The following is a 23,618-nucleotide window of genomic DNA, read 5'->3' on the forward strand; positions in this document are numbered from 1 at the left end:
GTTGAATTTTATCATATAAATGCAATGAATATTCTTGTTTTCTAAAGGTTAGTTTGATTTTTAATACTTATTTTTCATTAAATTGCTTATTATATTTGTATTAAATCATACAAAACTCAAATTTGTTGTCCTCGATGATTTTGGTAATAATTATTTATCATAAATTCTTGATGATGACATTCATCTTGATTCAATGAATCTCGAAAATACTATTAGGCGACAAATTAAACAACCAATCAAAATCGTAATAAAGCAATGATTTTTCTTTGTCACCTTTTGTATGAAGAATTGAAAATTGATTACCTCCCAATAAATTATATATTAATTGTATGGGATTGTATAAGGTAGATGTGTCAGCATCACAAGATTGTAATCCTTTTAAAATTTTAGTCTGATTAGATATACGAAGTTGCAAAATTTCAAGATTATTGGTGAATACAATTCTGCACTTTTTAAAATTAGTTCACAGTTCAAATTGTGTGGAGAAAGTCACTGATGTATATGACCATAACAATTAATTTTCATTCTTTATTATGTAATCATATTATATTTGGAGTTATTAGTTAAACTTAATTTTGTAATAATGAAGTCGTATGAAAATTTTTTATAAAAGAGATGAGTTTATTAATTGGTGAAAAGATGTGTCTGGAAGATAGTTGTACAATAGACACAATTTTGAAGCAAAGAAATATTTGCAACATTTAATATCAAATAGAGGAATCTTTAGTACAATATTTTGTTTATCGAACTTGATTGAAGGCTTTTGAAGAGCCAATATAACTTTATCAAAATAAACAAAAATTTGTATTGACAGTGTTGTGTATTCTTCAAAACCTATAAAGAATTTATTCAGTTTTAAAAATATTTGTCGTAATTGTTGTCATCATGTTCATGAAACCACCCACCCGTGATATTTCTGAGGAATATATTTACATTACATCAATAAGTTTAGCTACAAGTTCATATTAGGAAAACTTGATTAGCTTTCTCTTTTGGGTTATATTATATAACAATGAGAAAAATCAAATCAAATCAAATGTTGTAGTGCACGTGCTCTAATGCAAAGATAAGATCTTTATACCTTACATGATCATCTTGGGCATACGGAATCAATCATTTTTACGAAACAATCCATGAGGTGGACCTACACATTCACCATGTGCTCAAACTATACCGGGTTAAGGAGTTCGGTACCCAACTTGATATATTAATTAGTATACATTTACAGTGATTTTAGTTTTATTGTCCATTCGGCCTTGCATAATGATGGGGCATGGTGTCAATAGATAGATAAAAAGTAGACATAGGAAATTCTTTCTAATCATATACCTGAGCAAATTCGAGTTCGCGGCATCTTTTACACACCAGTCCACTCTTACGGAGTCAAAAAGATTGGCTGTATAAGATTAATTTATTCTTTCCAATGGGAAAAGGGACAATAATGTGGTAACTGCTGCACTTTAAGATGATTTAGCAAACTAGCAAAATGAATTATAAAATATATATATATATATTATTTCCAATATTCTACGAAGAAATCAAGTACGTGAATGTTATAATAAACATCGCAGCTGCCACTAGTACTACTTTAAAAGAGAGAACTTTAGGCGGGGATAGAGGGGAGAAGTTGGCCGCAGCACCGCAGAATCTTTTGTTAGGGCAGACTTTGAAAATATTCCGAACTACAAAGGAGACTTTTACACAAAACTATCGACAAAAGAAGATTCTGCTACAATATTATAAAATAAATTTCCTTACTGCAGAATCAAAACAAGGTAAAAGTTAAAACTCCTCGCAGCTAAATTTGCTGGATCATGCTTAGTGGAGAGAGTACTCTACGCTTCTTGAGAGGGCCCCAGCTGCAAATAGGAGATTCCTTCGAGAAAACTGTTTCCAAAACAATAACATCGTATGATTATTAGAATGAGTAGCAACAGCAACCTTTGAGAGGCAAAAAAAATGTGAACTACTAGTCAATTTACCCGCAATGAGTAGACAGGGGTAGACTTAGTCGGAAGAGTTTTCAAGGATCTTAGCCTGTTGGTACTTCCACCTTTGCTGATGAAAAGTCAACATACATGTCACTCTCTACCCAAAATTAATTCTAAGGATGCAATAACATTTAACAGTCTTCATCAATAGTCTGTTTGGGTGTACTTACTTTTCTTCAGTCCTTGGCACCTTTGTACTTGTAGTCACGTCCCACAATTTCACAGTGCAATCAGCAGACCCAGATGCCAGCAGTGAACCTTCACAACTGACACATACAAGATGGTTGGATAAGTGAGAAAAAAAAAAAAAAAACAACTCAAAAGTATTCCCCATATGTAGGAGCTAGGAAAGGGCATCCACCTGAAAGCCAGGGTCCACACACATGAGGTATGACCCATCAAAGGAGTAACACAACGACCACTTGAGAGGTCCCACATCATGATTGCGCCATCTTCATCACCAGAAGCCATATACCGACCATCAGGTGACATTGCCAACGACAAAACCATACTCCTGTGACCAATGAAAATGCGGACACACTCCCCACTTTGTACATCCCACAGTCGGACTGTTTTATCACTAGAACCAGTGACAATATAGTTGCAATTGGCATGCCATTGCACACACTGAAATAAAGATGTCTAACCCATCAGATAAGAGTACATCGAACAAAGATTGACATCCAGTGGACAATATTTAGTCGACAGGTTATGTGAGAGAGAGAGAGAGAGATCTACTCACGTCAACATCAGATAAGTGTCCTGCCATTATTCTTAAAGGCTGTATTCTGTCCATAGACCAAATCCTTGCAGTTCGATCATGTGAAGCACTTGCAAAATAATGGCCAACAGGGCTAAACTGAACCAAGAAATAAAGAAAAAGATAGATATTAACTGCATGGACAAGGGAAAGGCTCTCAGCTCAACTCAAGGGAAGTGAGAGAGTCAACCCCATGACATGATTTTTTTAGTTATTATTAATACAATGCTCCATGACAAAATCAGTGAATCATAGTAACCAAGTCGTTTAAGCGTGAATCTATAAGTAGTTACCGGAAAAATTAGAAATTCATTTACAAATTCATAAATACTGAGGTTTTCAAATCAGCTTTACATGGAGCGAAACTACGTCAAGAAGCTAACTGCTTGTTTAATAAAGCATTACTTCGGAAGTGGTCATGGAGGTAACATCAGGATTGCGATTCATTGTGGAGAGCTGTGGAGCTGTGATTGATTCTATATATGGGAGTCGGGGGGGGGGGGGGGGGGGGGGGGGGGGGGGGGGGGGGGGGGGGGGGGGGGGGGGGGGGGGGGGGGGGGGTTGGATTTCTGATGAGGTAAAAGGCACTTATGGCATAGGGGTGTGGAAAAATATTAGGGGAGTGCTTGGGATATTTTTGTAAAACATGTCATCTTTGTGGTTGGGGATGGCTCCAGAATTCATTTTTGGCATGATCCTTGGTGTGATGGTAGGGCTCTTTAGTATTTCTCAGAATCCAGATGCGTCAGTGCTGACATTTTGGACTGTTCTAGTGGCTCATCCCATAGGAATGTTCTATTTTCTAGAGCTGTGAATGATTGGGAAATGGGGGCAGTTTCTGAATTGTTTGGTTTATTGTATGCTGCTCAGCTTGGGCAGGATGTGAGGGATAAGATGGTCTGGATGCACACTAGTAACAAGAAGTTTTCAGTTCGTTGTTGGTATAAGACGCTGTCTAGGCCGAATGAGGTTCACTCTTTTCCTTGGAAGAGTAAGGTGCCTTCAAAGGTTGCTTCTTTGGCTGCTCTGCTTCTTTAGGGAGGATTCTGACGTTGGATAGTCTCAGGAAGTGTGGATTAATAGTTTTGGATTGGTGTTTCTTATGCAAGAAATCTGGCCCAGGAGGGTGGTGGATCTTTTTGCTTGCTGGAGAGGTTAAAGGGGTAATGTGCAAATTGTTGCTGTTTGGAATATGATCTCTTTGTCTTGTGTGGTGTATTTGGGTTGAGAGTGGAATGGTCGATACTTTAAAGATAGGGAATGCTCGGCGGATGGACTTTAACGTTTTATCTTTAATACCCTATTTCAGTGGGCTTCGGCTATTGTGTTTAATGGACCTAGTGTCCATGATTTTCTTAATTCTTTTTCTAGTTCCTGACTTGTAATTTGGTTCAGTTTTTGTATACTTCCTGTTGTTACTTTGTCTTAGAGCATTGGCATTAGTTTATCTATATGCAAATGCAAAATCACATGTTTTGGAGATTGTATTTCTCATTCAAGAAAAACTACCACATTGGATTATGCATCTTTGAGCCAAAATAATAATAAATTCTTGATTCTTTTTCCTAAAATTAATATTTTTTTTTATATATTTTGCAATTAGCACCCACTACATAAGATCTGTGAAGGAGAGAGTGGGAGGAGAGAGAAAAAAGTAATCCCATTGGTGGGGAGAGAGAGTGTGGGAGAGCAGAGAAAAAAATTAATAAAATAGCATTTGTAGAGTGAACAGTATATTTGCAAAGATGTATCGACACTGTTCATAGCTATGAAAAAATTTACATACGCATAATCCAATGTAGTCAATTTAATAGTCTAGTTATGCAAATATATGTTTGCATTTGCATATAAATAAATCAATGCCAATGCTCTTAATAAAATTTTCTTATTCATAAAAAATCAGAAACAAACCTTTTTTTTTTTTTTTTTTTTTTTTTTTTTTTACAAGCAAGAAGTAAATATTATTGATATGAATGAAATAGGCATAGCCCGTGTATACAGGAAGTATACAAAAGAACACCTAAAAACATTCTAGGAACGACAATGAAACAAACCTTAAACGGGACCAATTTAGTAATTAACCCAAAAAATAACCAAGGGAATAAATAATTGAGAATGCCTTCTTAGAGATTTGACCATATTTGATATAAGGTTATTTGGACATTGACAACCATACAATTCACCCTTCTGGCTATAAATTTATGCATTAACACAACTGCAATACAGTGCAGAGACTTGCTAGTGAATTGCTACCATCCATGTGAGGTTTGGATAGTGAGTTAAGATAAGATGAGTTGAAATGAAAGTAGAAAGTTGAATAAAATATTGTTCGAATATTATTTTTTAATATTATTATTGTTTCAGAATTTGAAAAAATTGAATTGTTTATTATATTTTGTGTGAGAATTTGAAAAGGTTGTAACGATTAGATGAGATAAGATGAGTTGATATCAACTTTGAATCCAAACGTAGCCTAAAATATAAGAAAATCATGTTTAAATGACAAAATTTACCTGAACATCCCATACAGGGTAATTATGGCCCTTGTAGCAGACAAGATTTGCATTTAGTTTTGTGCTCCATAACCGAACTGCAGGAAGTCATGATATATTTGTACAGTTACAAATTAGTTCAAGCAAAGACTACATTATTATGATTCACACAAAAGAAGTTTTGAATAAAGAGAGGGGTTTGAAGCAGTTCAAAATAGTCTAAGAGAACATACTTGTTGAGTCTGCGGAGGAAGAAAGTAAATAATCACCAAGAGGACTGAAAGTGGCAGAATAAACTGGCCCTGAATGACCCTGAAATAATGTATAAGGCCGTTTCCCACCATTCAACCCTAAAAATTGTTCGCTTGAAGTGGTACCGTTTTCACCCTGCAAAACAGCTGACACCAACACCATTTAACAGACATTTCTCCTAGCAGTAAATGAATGTACGGTAACATATAGACAATCATGCCTAAAGAGATGTCCGTGTATGTTTGGTTAAGAAAAAACTTGAGAATGTTTTTTTTTTTTTATATAAAAAAAATCTTTAGATGTGTTTTTTATTGGGTTTTGTGAAAGTAAATAGGAAAATCAGAATAAATGTTCTCTTGAAATATGTTTTGTATAGAGTTTGTGAAAGTGGGTAGGTAAAGTTGAAATGTAGTTTGAACATGATTTTTTCATAATATATATTTTCATTATTTTTCGTTTTTTTTACTGAGAATTTCAAAATTGACCCATGGGAAGCAAGTATTAAAAAAGGAAAATAAAAAGAAAATAAAATAGTTTCCAACTTTTAAGAAATGACCTGCTAAGACTTATCAGAAAAGTTTTTTTATTATCAAGGACTTACAACCAACAGCTTCTTGCCCAAGCTTTGCCATGTCCCAAATCTGTCATGGAACAGTTGAAAAGTTAGCAAACATTAAAACAAGAAGAATACTGTTTATGACACCCAATCAGATATAACCTTCAATGACGAATCTGAAAATCCACCAGCAACTAAAGATCCATCATGGGATATTGATGAACAGTTTAACCTGAGGAAAATTTGTAAAAATATACAAGTATTTGAGCAAAACGAAAAGTAACTAAAGAAACAAAAACTAATATTAGACCACAAAAGTTATGGAGATTACCCATTATGCGTGTTGATAAATGTATAAAAGCTGATGGATGGCAATGAGACACTACTCAACTGTACACGGTTTCTCAAGTCTTCAAGGATAGACTTTTCTACCTCTGTTGAACTGAAGCAATCAAGATAGATTAAAGGCACGCAGCAGATTGACATCAACAACAGGTGTTCTCATGCCAATAACTCAAATTCATTAAAAAAGTCTTCTTTGACAATACATAGCATAAGAACTTTTTTTTTAATAACTAAACATTTTTTTTTTATTCGGGGAGGGGGGTCGAACCCAAGACCTCCATTTTGGAGGCTTGGGTGTTATGCCATCAAGCCATATGCCTTTGGCTTTTAATAACTAAACATAGCATAATAAATTATTAACATTGCAATCACATGAAACTAGGTTTTCTTCTAAGGGATATCGTGAAACAAAAAGAAAATGCATGGATATACCATTAATCAATGCAAGTACTCAGGTAAATCAACTAAAACCAAACATCTAACTGGCTCACAGAATCTTAAGATGTGTTGCTTTATTTACATGGAATCTTAAGATGTGTGATCTAGCTGCAGCAGTATAGCTTAATAAATTAATATAAGGATATCAAAACTGACCCTAAAAAAGTAAAATAAAAAGAAAATAGAATCCTTTCCAATTTTTAAGAAATGACCTTACTAAGTGAATGTAAGCCGCATGACCATCCTCTCGTTATGTTCAGTTGCTGGGAAATAGTAACGCATCAATTTAACAAGAAAGGGAATTTGTATTTTTGTTGTTGGGGTGTCAGTGCTGAAGAGAGAGGGGTATAAATAAATCCCAATAGTTTATTTCCTTTGCTACAAATTTTATCTTATTTTCAATAGGTAGACGGATATTTTATTAAAAAAAACACAAAAGGCAAAGCCCAATTACATAAGTAGCATACAAGAGGAACACTTGTCAAGATTTTTTAATTTTTCTCGCACAAGCTAAACAATTTGATAACTTGTAGTTCTCAATCACCCACACCGCGCAAGGCATTTTTTTCTGATCGTAACCTTAGTTTAATGAATAATAAAATAGAAAACAGGGAATTCCAGAAAATACATTACTGGCAAAGTAAGCTCTGGTTTGACCCGTGGTGCCATAGATACAGTATTAGCCTCAGGACGCCCAGTTTTTGCTGTTGCATTTACAGCCTTGTCCTTCTTTAACTTTTTCATTGGCATCCCTTGCTTTGTTCCTTCAACTGATCTTTTCTGAACAAGAAACAGGCAATGCAAGTGTCAGGAAAAAAGAATCCAGAACTTGGGACAATCAATCAGAAAGGAAACAACATATATGACAGAAAACCCATGCATTGTTCCAGTCCAGTATAAATCCACAGAGATGGGAGAAAAGTTGTTACAGTTTTTTGCTGATAAAAGTTGTTATAGTTACTTGAAGAACATTTTACCTTATTGTCATCCAATTCCCCCTCTTTGATTTCTCCGTCTGCCTTCTCAGAATCTGAAAGTAAAACCCCCCCCTTTTCCAAGCGCTCTTCTAAAGAATCTTCAAGCAGCTATCACAGATATAAGATTAAAGATTAGAATTAAATAACCAGCCAAAAAAAAAAGGCTTTAAGGTATTCCGTCAAAATTAACAGAGATAATCGTCAAAAAAATGACAGAGTTTTACAAAATTCAAATAGCTTTCTCAAAACTTAGGATATGATTAGGTTCTCCTACCGAGGTGTGATTGCTAAGGAAACTTCATTGTGACAGTCTAGTTGCTTCTCTTTTTTATTCCCCTCTTTCCATTCATTGTTTAGCACTAAACATCCACCAGGTTCCTTCAAGATTCAATATTTTATACGACCTAACCATCCCTAAGTCCTTATAAACCAAACTCCATCCAAGAAACCTTCCAAGAACTTCAGAAGAAACAAAATCTATTAACGAATTTTCCAAAGATCCTTCATCAACTAATCAATAACAAGAAAATTGCACATCATTTCCAAGGGATACAACCTATGGTACACATCGAGCAATAAAAGGCACACCATTCGTAAGAACTAAAAATGTACCATATGCGATCTGATTGGTTATCCCCTTTTTTCATCCCTATGCACCACATTTTTCAACTGTGAACCCAATATACTTTAGACCATTACTTGGGCTCTTGCCTACTCTTTTGATCAATATAATTTTGTTTACTGATCTAAAAAAATATATTGTAGACCGCATATTGACCTGCTTACTTTGGTAAATCAGAAACAGCCCCCCCACAAGCGTCATGAAGAAATATTGTAGTTGAAACCATAATGCAAGAACATCTAGTCATCCACATCACTTTGGAAGTATTTGTTCATTGCAAGCCAAATCTTCCTTAGTTAGACTAACTTTGATTAAAGTGTACAACTAAAATTGAATTTAAGTAGAATTTATGTGTAAAACATTATATTGTAGGATTGAAAAAATATTGGGCAGTGCAGAAAAACTTTGTATATGCTGAAAAAATAAGACAGGTAGTAGCAAGAAGTCTGTAAAAATACCTATAAAAAAAGTCTGTCAAAATCAATGACATTTACCTAAATGGTTCAAATTACAGAAAAATAGAGAGAGAATAAGGAATCCTTATTTGAGTTTTTAAACAAGGATGCAAGTCCAGTGTATATTTCCTTGCCACTTTGCAAAAAAAAAAATGCCAATGATATACAATTAAAAGACTACTATCCTTTGAATTTTAAAATACTTTCTCGCTTTCAGTAAATAAAACGAAGGAACTCAGCATCTTTATTGACTCACCCCCCAATGTATTTCCTTCTGATTTATCTGAGTGGCCTCATCCTGGCTGCTTCCAATAAGTGTTACTACTTCAGCATCATCAGAAATTGAGCTGGGCTGTCCCGGAGAAACTACAAAACTGCTTTCATCATTACCCAACATAGGGATTATTATCAACACGCAATTTAAAGCCAAAAAGATGTACCTTGAAAGTTAATATGCTCATTCACAATCCCAAGCATTGTGGTCAATTTTGTCTTATGTAAAAACTGCAGCAGCAGCTCATAGGAGTACTGGCAAGAAAGTTAATGATAGGTTTTTCAGTGGTCATCAGTGATACATTCTCAACCTATCTAACAGTAACCACCAAGCAACTGTTACAGGAAATTCTGTCCATACAGCTAATAATGTAAACAAGGCCGCCAATAACCAATGGCAGTAAAAGAAAACCATTCTGGGATAAAAAAATAATAATTTATAACGATATTAGGTAAACATAATTTCCAATTTAGTTGTCAACTTATCTTCCACGTTGAATCCCAACAAAGGATGAAGTTGGTAAAAATACTTAACATAGCACCAGAATTATTTCAATTCAAATATAGCACACATCCCATATCCAATATCTAGAAAGTACTACAAGCAGAGATAAAAGTCTACCCTTTTTTTTTTTTTCTTATAAGTGTTGTCTACCCTCCACTCCACATATCATGATAAGGAAAAGGACACAGCAATAGCAACCAAAACGGGCCAGCAGACATGGCTATCTCCCAATATTTACATATAAGGACAAAGATATTCTCCTGCATTTGTAAGTTCACTATAATCACCATGGGGATTCAGCAGCAAACACAGTAAATTAGAATATTAACAAGTGCACTAATCATATATTTGAATCATTTGATCCATAAGAGAAGTAAGACCAACATTCACAGGAGTTTCCAGCTAGCATGACTTTATAGATAGGAAGCAAAAAGTGAAAAAAAAATGAAATAGAGTTGACCAAGTCACTGGATTTTTTTAAGGTGACCAAGTAGATGACTTTAATGCACGAAAACTGGATATGTACATCAACACATATACGGAGGTGAAGTAATGCAAGTAAATGTGATGATCCTGTGTGTATTTTTTTTTTTTTTTATGATTAATTCATTTTATTAAGAGCACAGACAAGCGCAACTCAAATACACAGGAAGTGTACAAAAGAAAACACTCAACTAACAAGAAGATGAGAAAGAGTATTGAAGTCTAGAAAACTAGGAGATTGAAAACAGGAACGCCTAGCGGATAAGAGATGATTTTTACAACCACAACAGAAGTTTAATCATACTTCATAAACCTAAGGCATCAATGATCAAATTGTTTCATGGAAACAATGCCGAAAACATAGAGAAAAGACAGCTTCAAGGGATCTTAAGACTTTTACAGGTCAAGTGCCATGATTTAAGAGAGATAAACGGGATAACATACAAATAAATTGATTTTAATAACAGCAAGTTAATCAAGAATATGATTCTACCTGACAGATCTTTATTTTGACTTTGCTCTGCCTAAGAGTATGAGCAAATTCCATCTCCTGAATAACATGATGATTAGATCATATTATTTTGAATTCTGATTTGGCCATGAAGTGAATGTGGAATGTCATATGAAGGTTCTAAAATAATAATTACCTCCAGATGTGAGGGAGAAAGAACTCCTTCCAACTTCTGAAGGTCTCGCGAGTGCATCATTTCATGGTCTTCACGGAAGCTATTGAAAAAGGTTCTTGCTGAAGATAACAACCACAATTAAACATAAACTACTTACCAAAAATTATGTAAACATATACACGTTACAGGCACACCAATGTGCACTTTTGGCAAGTTTGCAGTACAAAATACAAGTAATTAACTAATGGACCACCTCAGTAAGTTGGCGATATGAGATACAAAACATTAAGAAATAAGTTCAAAACACACCTTCTTGAATATGCCCCTTTTCCACCAGATCCATGAAACAATGGATAAATACAGGATAAAGCACGCGAAGCAACTCATGCTGTGTGTAGGGTGTAAGGATTATTTAGTCATATCATCAATATCAGGATTATGAAATGAGTTTCCAACTAAATCAATGAAAAATAACAGAAACCTTGTACAGATCTAATGAACTATAAGTCCATGACCTTAACTTGCTATACCCATCCTGGTATTGGGCTGGACCATTCTCCAATCTGTAAAAAAAAAAAATCCATTGAATGAAAAATAAATATTGTGACAGTAAGAAGGGCATGAAAAGCCGAAAAAGCTTGTATTATAGAAGTTATATTTTGATTCTGTTAAAAATACTCCTGCATCAGCAATTTTAACATCATTAGACACTAGTATATACGACCCCAACAAGTTTTGACAGAAGCTCCAGTTTCAGAACTCATTTCTTTGTGTTTTCAATGTTAGATGTTAAAAAGATGTGCAGCAATGTTACTCTCATTGGATGAGCATATGATGTGGGGTTGTGGAAACATATCAGAAGAGGATGGGGGCTTTTACTCGACACACTCGACTCCAGTTGGGGGAGGGCTCCAGGATTAAATTCTGGAAAGATATTTGGTGTGGGGATATCTCCCTACAAGTTTCCTTTCCTTCACTATTCCAAATTGCTAATGATAAAGATGTTGCAGTGGCAGATGTCATGGGGTTATCAGGTGGACATATACATTGGGACATCAGTTTCAGTAGAGCAGCACAAGATTGGGAGATGAACAGCTTTGCTGATTTTTACAGCCTCTTGTACTCTGTTAAATCGAGCAATCAACAAGAAGATAGGTTGTGGTGGTCACCCGCCGGGAAAGGTGCATTTTCGGTTCACTCTTTTTATAAAGTTCTCACCCAAGAGCCTAACTCTCATTTTCCTTGGAAAAGACTTTGGAGACATAAGGCACCATCCAAAGCTACATTTTTCATGTGGACAACATCATTGGGTAAGATCCTCACAACTAATAATTTGAGGAAAATGAGGGTCATCATAGCAGATTGGTGTTGCATGTGTAGGGGAGGGGGAGAGTCAATGGACCATCTGCTATGACATTGTGATACAGCAAGGGCTTTGTGGATTGAGGTGATCGGTCTGGTAGAGTTGGTTTGGGTTATGCCAGAGACGGTAGTGGCAGTGTTGGCCAGCTAGACAACTATAAGAAGCTTGCAACAGGTTAAAGCGGTTTAGAAGATGATCCCTATATTCATCATGTGGTGCTTGTGGCAGGAGCACAATGTGAGGACGCTTGAAGACAGAGAGAGATCACTAGAGGAACTTAAAGCTTTATTCTACATTACTCTATGTACCTGGGCCATTGATGTTGATTTCAATGGCATGGACCTACATGATTTTCTTATTTCTTTGGTGTCTTCTTAATTAGGGCACTCAGTGTTCCTTTTATTTGTATTCGGATTTGCCTTATTCTTTGATCAATAAAGTTTGTTTACCTATAAAGCAAAAAAAAAAAAAAAAAAAAAAAACAATGTTACTCTCACACAAAGCCCACACTTTTTTTTTTTTTTTTTTATCAGTAAAAGATAGATATTATATATATGAATGAAATAGGCATAGCCCTTGTACACATGAAGTATACATAAAAACTCCTAATTACATTCTAAGAACGATAAATTAAAGACAAGAAATCCTGGACATTATCCCCATGTAAAACAATAGTAGAAAACCAACACATTAGAGTATGGAGAAAAAAATTCTTCAGCTCGATCATTGTGCGCTCCTTATCCTCAAAACACCGGGCATTCCTTTCCATCCAAATGCACCACATAATACACAACGGAATCATCTTCCACACTGCTGCCACTTGATGGCAACCTTGCAACTTTGACCAACAACCCAACAAATCCACAACCCTCATAGGCATAACCCAAGCAACATCAACCCTTTGAAATATCTCATCCCACAACACCCTTGTTACCTCACAGTGTAATAGGAGATGGTCCATAGATTCTCCATTCTTCTTGCACATGTAGCACCGATCCAACACTACACATCCTCTCTTCCTCAGGTTGTCCGTGGTCAATATCTTCCCAAGAGCAGCACTCCAAAAAAAAAAGTTACTTTAGAAGGCACACGAGACCTCCAAATATTCTTCTAGGGGAACAGCATAATATCAAGTTGTGTTGTCAAGATGCTATAATAGGCCTTAACTGTACAAAACTTATGGTTATTAGACCTCCACTTCAAACTATCTTGATGTGCCATAGTAATATCCGTGGAATATAGTAAGCTGAAAAAATCTGAAACAAGAGGTAATTTCCAATCATGTAAATCCCTGCTAAAAAGAATATTCCAGTGATGCGCACCATGAGAAAATAGACGCACATCCGCCACTGAAGCCTCCCTATTCACTGCAATACGGTATAAGGCTGGAAAAGCCCTTTCCAATGTGTGGTCTCCACACTACACGTCCCTCCAAAATCTAATTCGAATGCCCTCACCAACTACAAAACGAATTTGATTTGCAAAACATGGTCATCACTTCCTTATATACTTCCATAAACCCACACCATACCCCCCCTCTCACTTCTTTAGAGCACCAACCACCTCAAGCGACACCATATCTAGCGTCTATAATATCCTTCCACATTGATCCTCTCTCCAAATGATATCTCCAAAGCTATTTTCCCAATAATGCTATATTAAAAGCTCTCAGGTTACACACTCAACCCCTCATTCACAGCTGAGGCACATACAGTCTTCCATCTAACCAAATGGAATTTCTTCTCCTCCCCCATACCTCCCCATAAGAACGCCCTAAAGAGTTTCTCCATTCAGTTCACCACCCCTACAGGCATAGGAAACAACGATAAAAAATAAGTGGGGAGATTAGTGAGAGTACTCTTGATAAGGGTGAGGCGACCCCTTTTTGATAAATACATCCGTTTCCAGCCAACCAACCAGCCAGCCAGCCAACCTTCTCTCTATCTTCTCCAGTACCCCATCCCATATAGCTCTATTCTTAAAGGTTGCTCCCAGCGGAAGGCCCAGATATTTCATTGGGAAAGAGGACACCTTACAATCTAGAAGGCTTGCTAAGCCAAGGATATTAGAGACCACACCCACAGGAACCATTTCAGACTTGCCCAGATTCACCTTTAACCCTGACATAGCTTCAAAGCAAAGTAACAATGCTCGTAGAGTTGGGATCTAGCTACTATTCGCTTCACAAAAAACTAACGTATCATCTGCGAAAAGAATGTGTGAAATGATAATAAGGCCACCAGAACCATTGCCCACTTGGAAGCCCAATAAAAAACCTCCCCCAACAGCAGCCTGCACCATCATGCTTAAAGCCTCTGTGACTATAACAAATAAAAAAGAAGATAAAGGATTTCCCTGCCGCAATCCCCGCGAACTATAAAAAAAACCAGCAGGTGTGCCATTAACCAGAACTAAAAACCGGGCTGTTGAAATACAAAAACACATCCATGCAATCCACCTATTCCCAAAACCACATCTCTCAAGCATGTATAAGAGAAATTCCCAATTCACTTGATCATATGCCTTCTCCATGTCAAGTTGCACAGAACACCTGAACTTCCATCCCGTACTCTGTAATCCAAGCACTCATTTGCAATGAGTACTAAATCCAGAATTTGTCTCCCACGAATAAATGTGTTTTGTGACTTGGAAATAATATGTTCCAACACCGGGCTAAGCCGGTTAGCAAGAACCTTCGAGATAATCTTATATACACTATTAACCAGGCTTATAGGCCGAAAGTCTTCAATATCAAGGCCCCGTGTTTCTTGGGAATGAGGGCAATAAATGTCGCATTAAGTGATTTTTCAAACTTTTGAAAAGAGTGAAATTCAATGAAAACCTGCATAACGTCACCTTTCACAATGTCCCGACAAGTTTGGAAGAAACCCACTGAAAAGTCATCCGGTCCCCGCGCTTTATCCTTTGCCATGCCAGATATGACCTTGTAAATCTCGTCTTCGACAAATGGTCTCTCCAAAACACTCACACTCTGCGAATCAATTGCCTCAAAATGCAAGGCATCAAGCTTCGGCCTCCAATGACCCGATTCTGTGAGAAGAGTCTCATAGTACTATATTATATAGTTTTCTAGCTCGGGAGGAGAAGATAGCACCTAAGAACCCGATTGCAGTGACTCGATAACATTATTACGCCGATGCGAATTAGCCACTAAAGAACTTCCTACACCTATCACCTTCTTTCAACAAAAGGGCCCTGGATTTTTGACGCCATGAAGTCTCTTCTGACAACAAAACCCTCTCAAAGTTTGCCCTAACCGTGCCCTTCCTCAATAACACCTCCTCTGAGTTATCACCCAGTAACTCGTTATCCTCTAAGACTTGCAATTCCTCCAACAGTGTAGTCTTCTGATTGTCAATATGCCCAAAAATATCCAAATTCCACTCCTTCAAGTCTTGTTTCAATGCCTTCAATTTGCCTGCAAGAATGTAACTTGGGAGTACCAACAAACTGATATGAAGACCACCAAACACGCACCATCTCTACAAACCCATCCACTGTTAGCCACATGTTTTCAAACTTGAAATACCGGCACCCCCTGTGCATACCCCCACAATCCAAAATGATAGGAAAATGATCTGAATTGACTCGAGCTAGTCGTTTTTTACTTACTTCTGGATATTTAGCTTCCCACGAGAGAGAAGCAAGGAATCTATCAAATCTCGACCAAACCCGCCCATTTGACCAAGTATACTCGCCCCCTACCAGAGGGAGATCCATGAGGTCCAAATCAAAGATGAACTCGCTGAATTCTTCCATGGCCATAGAATGTTGACAGTGCGTTGATCATTCACTAGGAAAGCGAATAGTGTTAAAATCTCCCCTCATGAACCACGGCACCTCCCATAAGGCGTACAGACCCGCCAACTCCTCCCACAACCTTCTCCTATCCTTATCCATGTTAGGACCATAGGAGCCTACAAATGCCCATTCCCATCCATCAACCACATTTTTTAAATGGGTCACAACCAAGAACTCACCAATACACTCCTCAATCAACTCCACCACCCTTTTTATCTCACATAAGTAATACTCCACCTGAGGCTCCCAAAGAAGCCAAATAAGTCCAACCCACATACGAGCATCCCCATAAACTTCGCACGATTTTCCTATCAATAAATCGCATCTTTGTTTCTTGAAAACACACCACATCACCCTTCCACATCCGCAATAATGATTTGATACGAAGGCGTTTATTGCGATCATTGAGCCCTCGTACATTTCATGATAAAATCTTTAGCTTCATAATAAAACTAAATTGCCCCTCGCTTTCAATCTATCCCTTCCGCCACTCCCTTCTTTCACATCATAGTTAATGGAGCAAGTTAACTTTTTAAGTTCTCTATCCCGCTTTGAGGCTGACTTCGAATGGCTAGCGTCATGTGCTACAAGTAGCGCCTTAAATTGTTCTTCACACCCACCAAATGAAATCTCAATAATAGATTGAATCTCTTCTACTTTCTTGAAAACCTACTTTGACGAACAACTCCCATGATTAGGAGGGAGTGTACACAACGGGGTTAGAAAGTCCCCTTCCTTACCAGAACTGGTAGGAGTAAAAACAGCCAATTCCGAGCCACACTGTGGGAACCCACTGACAAGAGCAAGAATTTTTAATTCTTCAACCCCCTCTCCACACTTATTCTCCTCAAAAGACACCATTTCCAGTGAATAAGAGTCTGTCGCATGCCCCAATACCGAAAGATCCTACTCCAACACATCTGATAGGCAATGTCCTGTTCTGATTGTTCTGAACGAATCATAGTTCACAATTCATCGCCATTCCTTTTTTCCTTGCAAATCTCCCATAACAACCAAAGAAAAGTGTTAGCCACTTTTTTTTTTTTTTTTTTTTTTTTTTTATAAGTAAAATAAGTATTATTAACAAGAATGGACAGCAACTGCCAATTACAAAGTAGTATGCCCTATCTACGAAGGCACATTAGCAACTAAGAAATCATGAAGATCCATGCCATTAAAGTCCACAGCAATGGCCCAAGTACATAGAGTCCTAGAAAAGAAAACTTTTAGCTCCACCATAGATCTCTCCTTGTCTTCAAACGCCCTCTCATCTCGTTCCTGCCACAAGCACCACATAATACAGATAGGAATCATCTTTCAAATCACTTTAATTTGATGCACACCTCGGATAGAGGTCCCACATGCCAATATATCCACCACGGATTCCGGCATAACCCATACTAAATCCATCCTTTCAAACACCTCATTCCAGAGAGTCATGGCTACCTCACAATGCAAGAGTAGATGGTTCACCGATTCACCCCCTCCTTTACACATACAACACCAGTCTACAATGATTATCCTCCTCTTTCTCAGATTATCTGTAGTAAGGATCTTGCCTAATGACGCTGTCAACACAAAGAAAGAAGCTTTCGGAGGAGCCTTGTGTCACTAGAGCCTTTTCCATGGAAATTGTATCTCCAGCACTTGTGTAAGGACCTTATAAAAGGAACGAACAGTGAAAACCCCTCTCCCTGCAGGAATCCACCAGAAACCATCATCATGCTGGATATTTGGATGACAAGAATACAGGAGACTATAAAAATCTGCAAAAATCTCCATCTCCCAATCTTGTGCCGCCCGGTTGAAATTAATATTCCAGTGAATACCCCCTCCAGAGATTCCCATCACCTCCTCCACTATGGCATCTTTGGCACTGGCTATCAGGGATAGTATAGGAAACAAATCTTGGAGAGCACTGTCGCCACACCAAGCATCCTTCCAAAATCTGATCCTAGCACCTATACCCAGCTAAAACCTAGTGTGCCGCTAAAAGACCTCCCACCCTTTTCTAATATGCTTCCACAGCCCCATTCCATGGGCCCCTCTAACTTCTCTAGTACACCAACCCTCCCCAAAACCACCATATTTATTTTCGATCACAGTTTTCCAAAGGGCTTCTAGTTCCTTGATATATCGTCATAGTCATTTGCCAAGTAACGCCCGATTAAACAACCGTAAGTTTCTAATGCCCAAACCGCCACTAGAGATAGGACGGCACACCTTCTCCCACCTGACAAGATGAAATTTAAACTCCTCTCCTAATGCACCCCACAGAAAGTCTCTTTGTAGCTTCTCGAGCGCTAGCCACATTTGTGCTATAACCCCAAAAAGACTGACCTGAAGCTTCCTCATAATCACTTACAAGTTTCACCTAATAAGAAGCCAATGTGGAACTTGGCACCCATGACTACCTTTATGACCTACTCATTCTTTGCTGGGTTGTTCATATTCCCATTGTGGGGCGGGGTTGTTACGTCCTTACATCTCGATTTTGTACAATAGATGTCATAAAAGTCCCCTCCCACATAAGTCACAAAAATGTCTATGCCTAAAAGTCAAGAACATTAGTGAAGACCAGTCCATATCAATGTAGTGATAGACCAAAACAAATCCAATCCCTAGGTAGCACGAGATGATTGCCTCGATTAGTGTATTATATAGGTCGGTTTACTAATAGAGACTAAGTTTAGTCTTCTTACTTGGCAATTGCAATTGCTAACTGTAGCAAATATTACGATGACAACACAAAATTACTAGCCATTTTAGAATCCAGATCACCTCTCATGTTATTCCAACTTCCAAACGGTGGCTCAACCTCAACGACTTCCAAACTGAGGATATGAAAAATTTTGGGAAAATAACTGGTCCAGGCAAGTCCATACTGAAACCAGCCTAATCAATATCCAGATACCATACATACTTGTAATTTATAGAATAAAATACCTAATAATAAACACGGAAAGAAATGCATATTGCCAATTCATTCTACCTCTCGATCAGAGCTAGAGTAAACGACAAAAGCATACAAAAACATACAGTCGAACCATTTCGTTGAATTAAGGCTGTCTCAAGTGTTGAGGTCATTTACAATGAAATCGGGGGACACATCATACCTATTTCAAATTGTACCAAAAAGAACAAAAGTATATAGATGAACCACGTACATTTTACTGCTTTCGATTAGAAGATTTCAAAATTTTGGAGCAATGAATCTTTGTCAAAACTCAAAGAACAGGAGGCGCTTGCTCTATTTGATAGATGATGGAAGGAAGTATATTAATTAGACACTTATTTTAGAGGAATTTTGTGGGTCTCATTTATGTAATACTATTCACTGTATGAGTAAAGATGTAGATAATTTACTCCAACAGTTTGAGAGAGAGAGAGTACCCGGAGACGGTAAGGAGGTGCTTGGCGATGTCAGAGTCAGTGAGGGAATTGGTGGAGATGGAAGATGACGAATTGTTCTTGCTCGGTTGTTGTTGCTGCTGCTGTAGTTCTTCTTGGAATGCATGCTCAGCCTGCTTGAAACCCTTTTTCTTCAGGTACGCTGCCACGAATTTCTCTATCTGATCTTCCTCCATAACCCCCCGTCTCTCTCTCTCTCTCTCTCTTTCTCTCAAGCTGTGAGACCGAGAGCAGGTGATTTTAGGGCTAGCAGTATCAGAATTTTGCCAACGGGATTTTCGGTCAGAAAATATGGGCCTTATAGAGGATTTTTTGCTCAAGCATACCGTTATAGAATTTTGGGCTCTAGCCGAAATCCGATACACTTCTGGGTCTAGAAACAAAGCCCTACAACTCAAAAAGCCACGAGCTCGCACGTACCTGAAACAAATGGGCTTAAACATTCCACAATTTTTATAAATATAGTTTTTTTTAAAAGGAATTCCTCTATTTACAAGCTTGTGTAGATGATCCCTTCTCTCTAGTGAGTGCAGTGAGGACTCTCGCCTCAACCGCCCGTTTGACTTATGGCATCATCTACTTTCTTTCAACCTAGTGTTTCATACGTCTTAGGGCTGGATTTCAACAATTCGGATAGGAGGTCTTCGCAGCTGCACATTCAAGAAAATAAAGAGAAAAGGGGGCCTTGGTGGAGGTCGAACAGCTTCTTATACTTAAGTCAGTATATTTACTTAGTAGTTTATGCGAAAGCCTTTAGAGATTAGAGAGAGTTCTTCGTACTTAAGGATTAACTTTTATAAAAAAAATTTGGGTGGAGACACCTCATACCTTGTCTTATGAGACTCACGTTGTCTTGAATATTATTTGATGAGAATCCTTAAATACAACGTGGCTCTTGAGATAGCGTCATTAATGCAGACTTTTTCAGACATCCCCTTTTGCCTAAGCTCCCTCATGGACTTGTTAATTGGGTCTGTAGAAAGAGTAGGAGGGATAATCCCTTAACAAGACATATTTCACATCGTTAATTACATGAAAATATTTCATTTATAAGATATTTAATTTTTAAACTACTATTGCAGATCAAATCATAACAGGTAGGATGTGTCTTTCATGTCGGCTTGTAAATAAAACGAATCTTCTGTATTTCTGAGGAAAAAAAAAAAAAAAACTGATTCTTTTCTTTTTCCTATGAATGAACATTCAGAAATGATTTGTACACGCAAAAGGATATACAAGATTTGCACGGGACAGTGTATATGTATCAGTTTTCATAAATATTTGAAAGGAAGTCTACAAATTTCCTTTACTAAGAAATAAGGGGTTGGACGTTCTTTGTGCCGTAGTGGCATCCAAAATTGACGGTTTATGTGAGCAAAAGACGAGATGGCAATTAATGAAGGAATGGAGCCCCACTCCCATCAACGGCCTCACCCCTCTTGGACCCATTTCTTAGGTTCAATGTTCTTTCTTATATAATACAGTATAAACTGATTGATTCTATGTTCGATTCCAGTGGCTGGCTCCCGGCTCCAGCTTTATTATAATACCATTTCATGCATGCGTAATGAATTGTGGACGTATTAGGAATACTCTTGATCGATGCAATTCAATATAATGCTCCACTCGGTTGGTGTCGTAAGTACACAGCTAGGGGTGCTATTTCTTCATTAAATTAAATATAGTCAAGTGGCCCTTTTGGAAAATTGGATATTTTCCTCCAAACCTTATTATTTAAAAAAGAGTGAGGTCTATTATTAAAAAAAAATTATTTATGTGGGTCTCATATTCATTCACTTTTTTTTAAAATAATTGCACAACACTTATATATTCACGACTGTAATTATCATTTATCTACTCAAAATAATGGTACACGACTCGTTCTACATCACAAAATGGATATTGTTTGTTTATTCTCTATTCGATATTGGGTTTGTTTATTCTCTATTCGATATTGGGTTTGTTTATTCTCTATTCAATATTGGGTTTTATTCTATATATACCATACCATGCAGTCCAATGAATGTTGCGTGTGAAGTACTAATTAATTTTTGTCCAATTTTCTCGTGATCTTCAAAGAGTGATTTTAAATTTTCCGAAGTTCATGCCCTTAATTTGTGGTGTCTTTGTCCCTAATTAACGGTGAGGAAGCTCGGCTCTAATTCCCTATGCAACTCTTAATTTGGACGTTAGAGTTGCAAATCTCTCGAGCTTGCTTAACTTGGAGGCTCGAGCATGATATTATTATTAGATAAATCATAAAACATACTGGCAAATATACCAAACAGATACATTTTACTGAAGAAATCTCACATTATCTAGCTGGAAAAAATAAACTTTGCTTGGGCATAAATTTAGTGAATTTAATTTATTTTTTGAGTCAAATGAACCAAAACAGCACCAATCAAGACAATTGTTTCAATTCCCATAAAAATAAAATAGAAAATCCGCTGTTCGAACCCATAGAAAGGTCAATGAGCCGCCCCTACAGCCTTGGCACCCATCAATTTCCTCTCCCTAAAAAATGCATAAAAATAACAATAAAAAAACAACAACAAAAAATATATACATATATTTGAATGCAAACAATCTCAACTCATCTTATCTCATCTTATATAATTTTAATTAATAATTTCATTATCATTTTATAAATAATCTTAACTCATCTCACTATTCAAATAGACATAATCTCTTATCTTCTTTCGTATAAAAAATTTAGAAAAAAGAGAAGGATATTCTCTTTCACTAAACGATTTAGATACCCGTAGCATTTCTTCCACCAAATAGAATGCATGATTAAACTGTCATCCACGACAACTATTTTATTTGAACAAGAATATTGATAAGGTCATGTAGAGATCAGTATCTTTTAAACCCATATCTTTAATTACATGCGTAGTATTTACTACATAGGATGATGGTTGTGTTTTTCATCTTCTCCTCTCATATCTATAATATTTTATCAACGCAGTGTTAAAGTTTTTTAAAAAAAAAAAAAATGGAGAGAAAAAAGTCAAAATTTAATGCAATAGGCTGAATTCATATCGCGCCTACTTGCTTTGTGTTTGACTATTTGATGGCAACGCCTATTTCAAAAGATATGATACATTGATAACGGAGGGTAAGTGTAGACAAAAATCAGGAGGTTAACCAATTCTCAAATTAAAAAGTGTAATCGGAAAAAATAAATTGCAAACACTTTAGAGAAAACAGAAATAATTAAGGTGTGGTTTCGAATCTCGACATAGTAAAACGAGATGAGATAATTTTAGATAAAAGTTAAAAATTAAATAAAATATTATTAGAATATTATTTTTTAGTACTATTATTATTTTTAAATTTGAAAAAATTGAATTGTTTATTATATTTTATATAAAAATTTTACGATGAGATAAGATAAAACACTCTCACTATCCAAAAAGTGTAATCAGGATTTAAGAAGAAAAAAGAGCCGCCACATATGGAAATAGAACTACGGATAAGTTTAGATCCATAGTGTAAAAATGTATCATTTCATTTTATCTTATATCATCTTATTTTATTATTATAATTTTATTAAATTATCGTACAAAATATAATAAATAATTTAATTTTTTAAAATTTTAAAATAATAATAATATTAAAAATAATATTTTAATAATATTTTATTCAACTTTTAATTTTTATATCAATTAATTTTTTCTTAATTCACTATCTAAATAAATCTTTAATCTTCCATTATGACTCGATAACCTTTCAACCAAAAGCATTATGAAATCTTGTGCAGCAAGGCAGGCAGCTGGTTAGTCCACTAAATACTACTTACCACCAAAACGCATATTAAGGTCCGTTTCAATTATAACGATAAAATGAAACATTTTTATTATTTAAACGATTCTAAGTTTTGTTTAGATTTAGAACTCACGTAAACTTATTTAATTATTATAATTTTTTTAAATTTTATACAAAATATAATAAATAATTTAATTTTTTTAAATTTTAAAATAATAATAATATTAAAATAATATTTTAATATCTTTTAAGTAACCTCTAAATCCAAACAGCCCTATTCCAAGGCCAACAGGCGAAGCAAAGTGCGGCACCCAAAACAGGGTCAGAGACATACCACCGAACTTATTAAAAATTAAATTAGTTTATAAATCAAGAAGATTAAATATTATATTAAAGTTTAATTATTGAGTTTGTGGCCCCACAGGAACGTGTCCTCTTCTCACATGCTCTCTCTCTCTCTCGCATTTAAAAATTTG

The 23,618-nt window shown here is 36.4% G+C and overlaps 1 protein-coding gene across 1 annotated transcript; it reads right to left on the reverse strand.

Annotated features, from left to right (window-relative positions):
* Positions 1-1,487: 1,487 nt before the first annotated feature.
* On the reverse strand, positions 1,488-19,656 carry LOC121259391 (transcription initiation factor TFIID subunit 5). The gene is made up of 19 exons (XM_041160960.1): positions 19,354-19,656; positions 11,257-11,338; positions 11,085-11,163; positions 10,797-10,894; positions 10,643-10,699; positions 9,329-9,416; positions 9,145-9,254; positions 7,812-7,919; positions 7,463-7,614; positions 6,383-6,493; positions 6,214-6,283; positions 6,097-6,136; positions 5,477-5,641; positions 5,265-5,341; positions 2,734-2,850; positions 2,353-2,618; positions 2,162-2,257; positions 1,983-2,058; positions 1,488-1,887 (listed from the first exon to the last, which is right to left on the reverse strand). The coding sequence occupies exons 1-19, from the start codon at positions 19,545-19,547 to the stop codon at positions 1,819-1,821; spliced, it is 2,055 nt and encodes a 684-aa protein (XP_041016894.1). The 5' UTR covers positions 19,548-19,656; the 3' UTR covers positions 1,488-1,818.
* Positions 19,657-23,618: the final 3,962 nt, after the last annotated feature.

The sequence above is a fragment of the Juglans microcarpa x Juglans regia genome, chromosome 4D, assembly GCF_004785595.1.
Source record: "Juglans microcarpa x Juglans regia isolate MS1-56 chromosome 4D, Jm3101_v1.0, whole genome shotgun sequence".
Classification (NCBI taxonomy): Eukaryota; Viridiplantae; Streptophyta; class Magnoliopsida; order Fagales; family Juglandaceae; genus Juglans; species Juglans microcarpa x Juglans regia.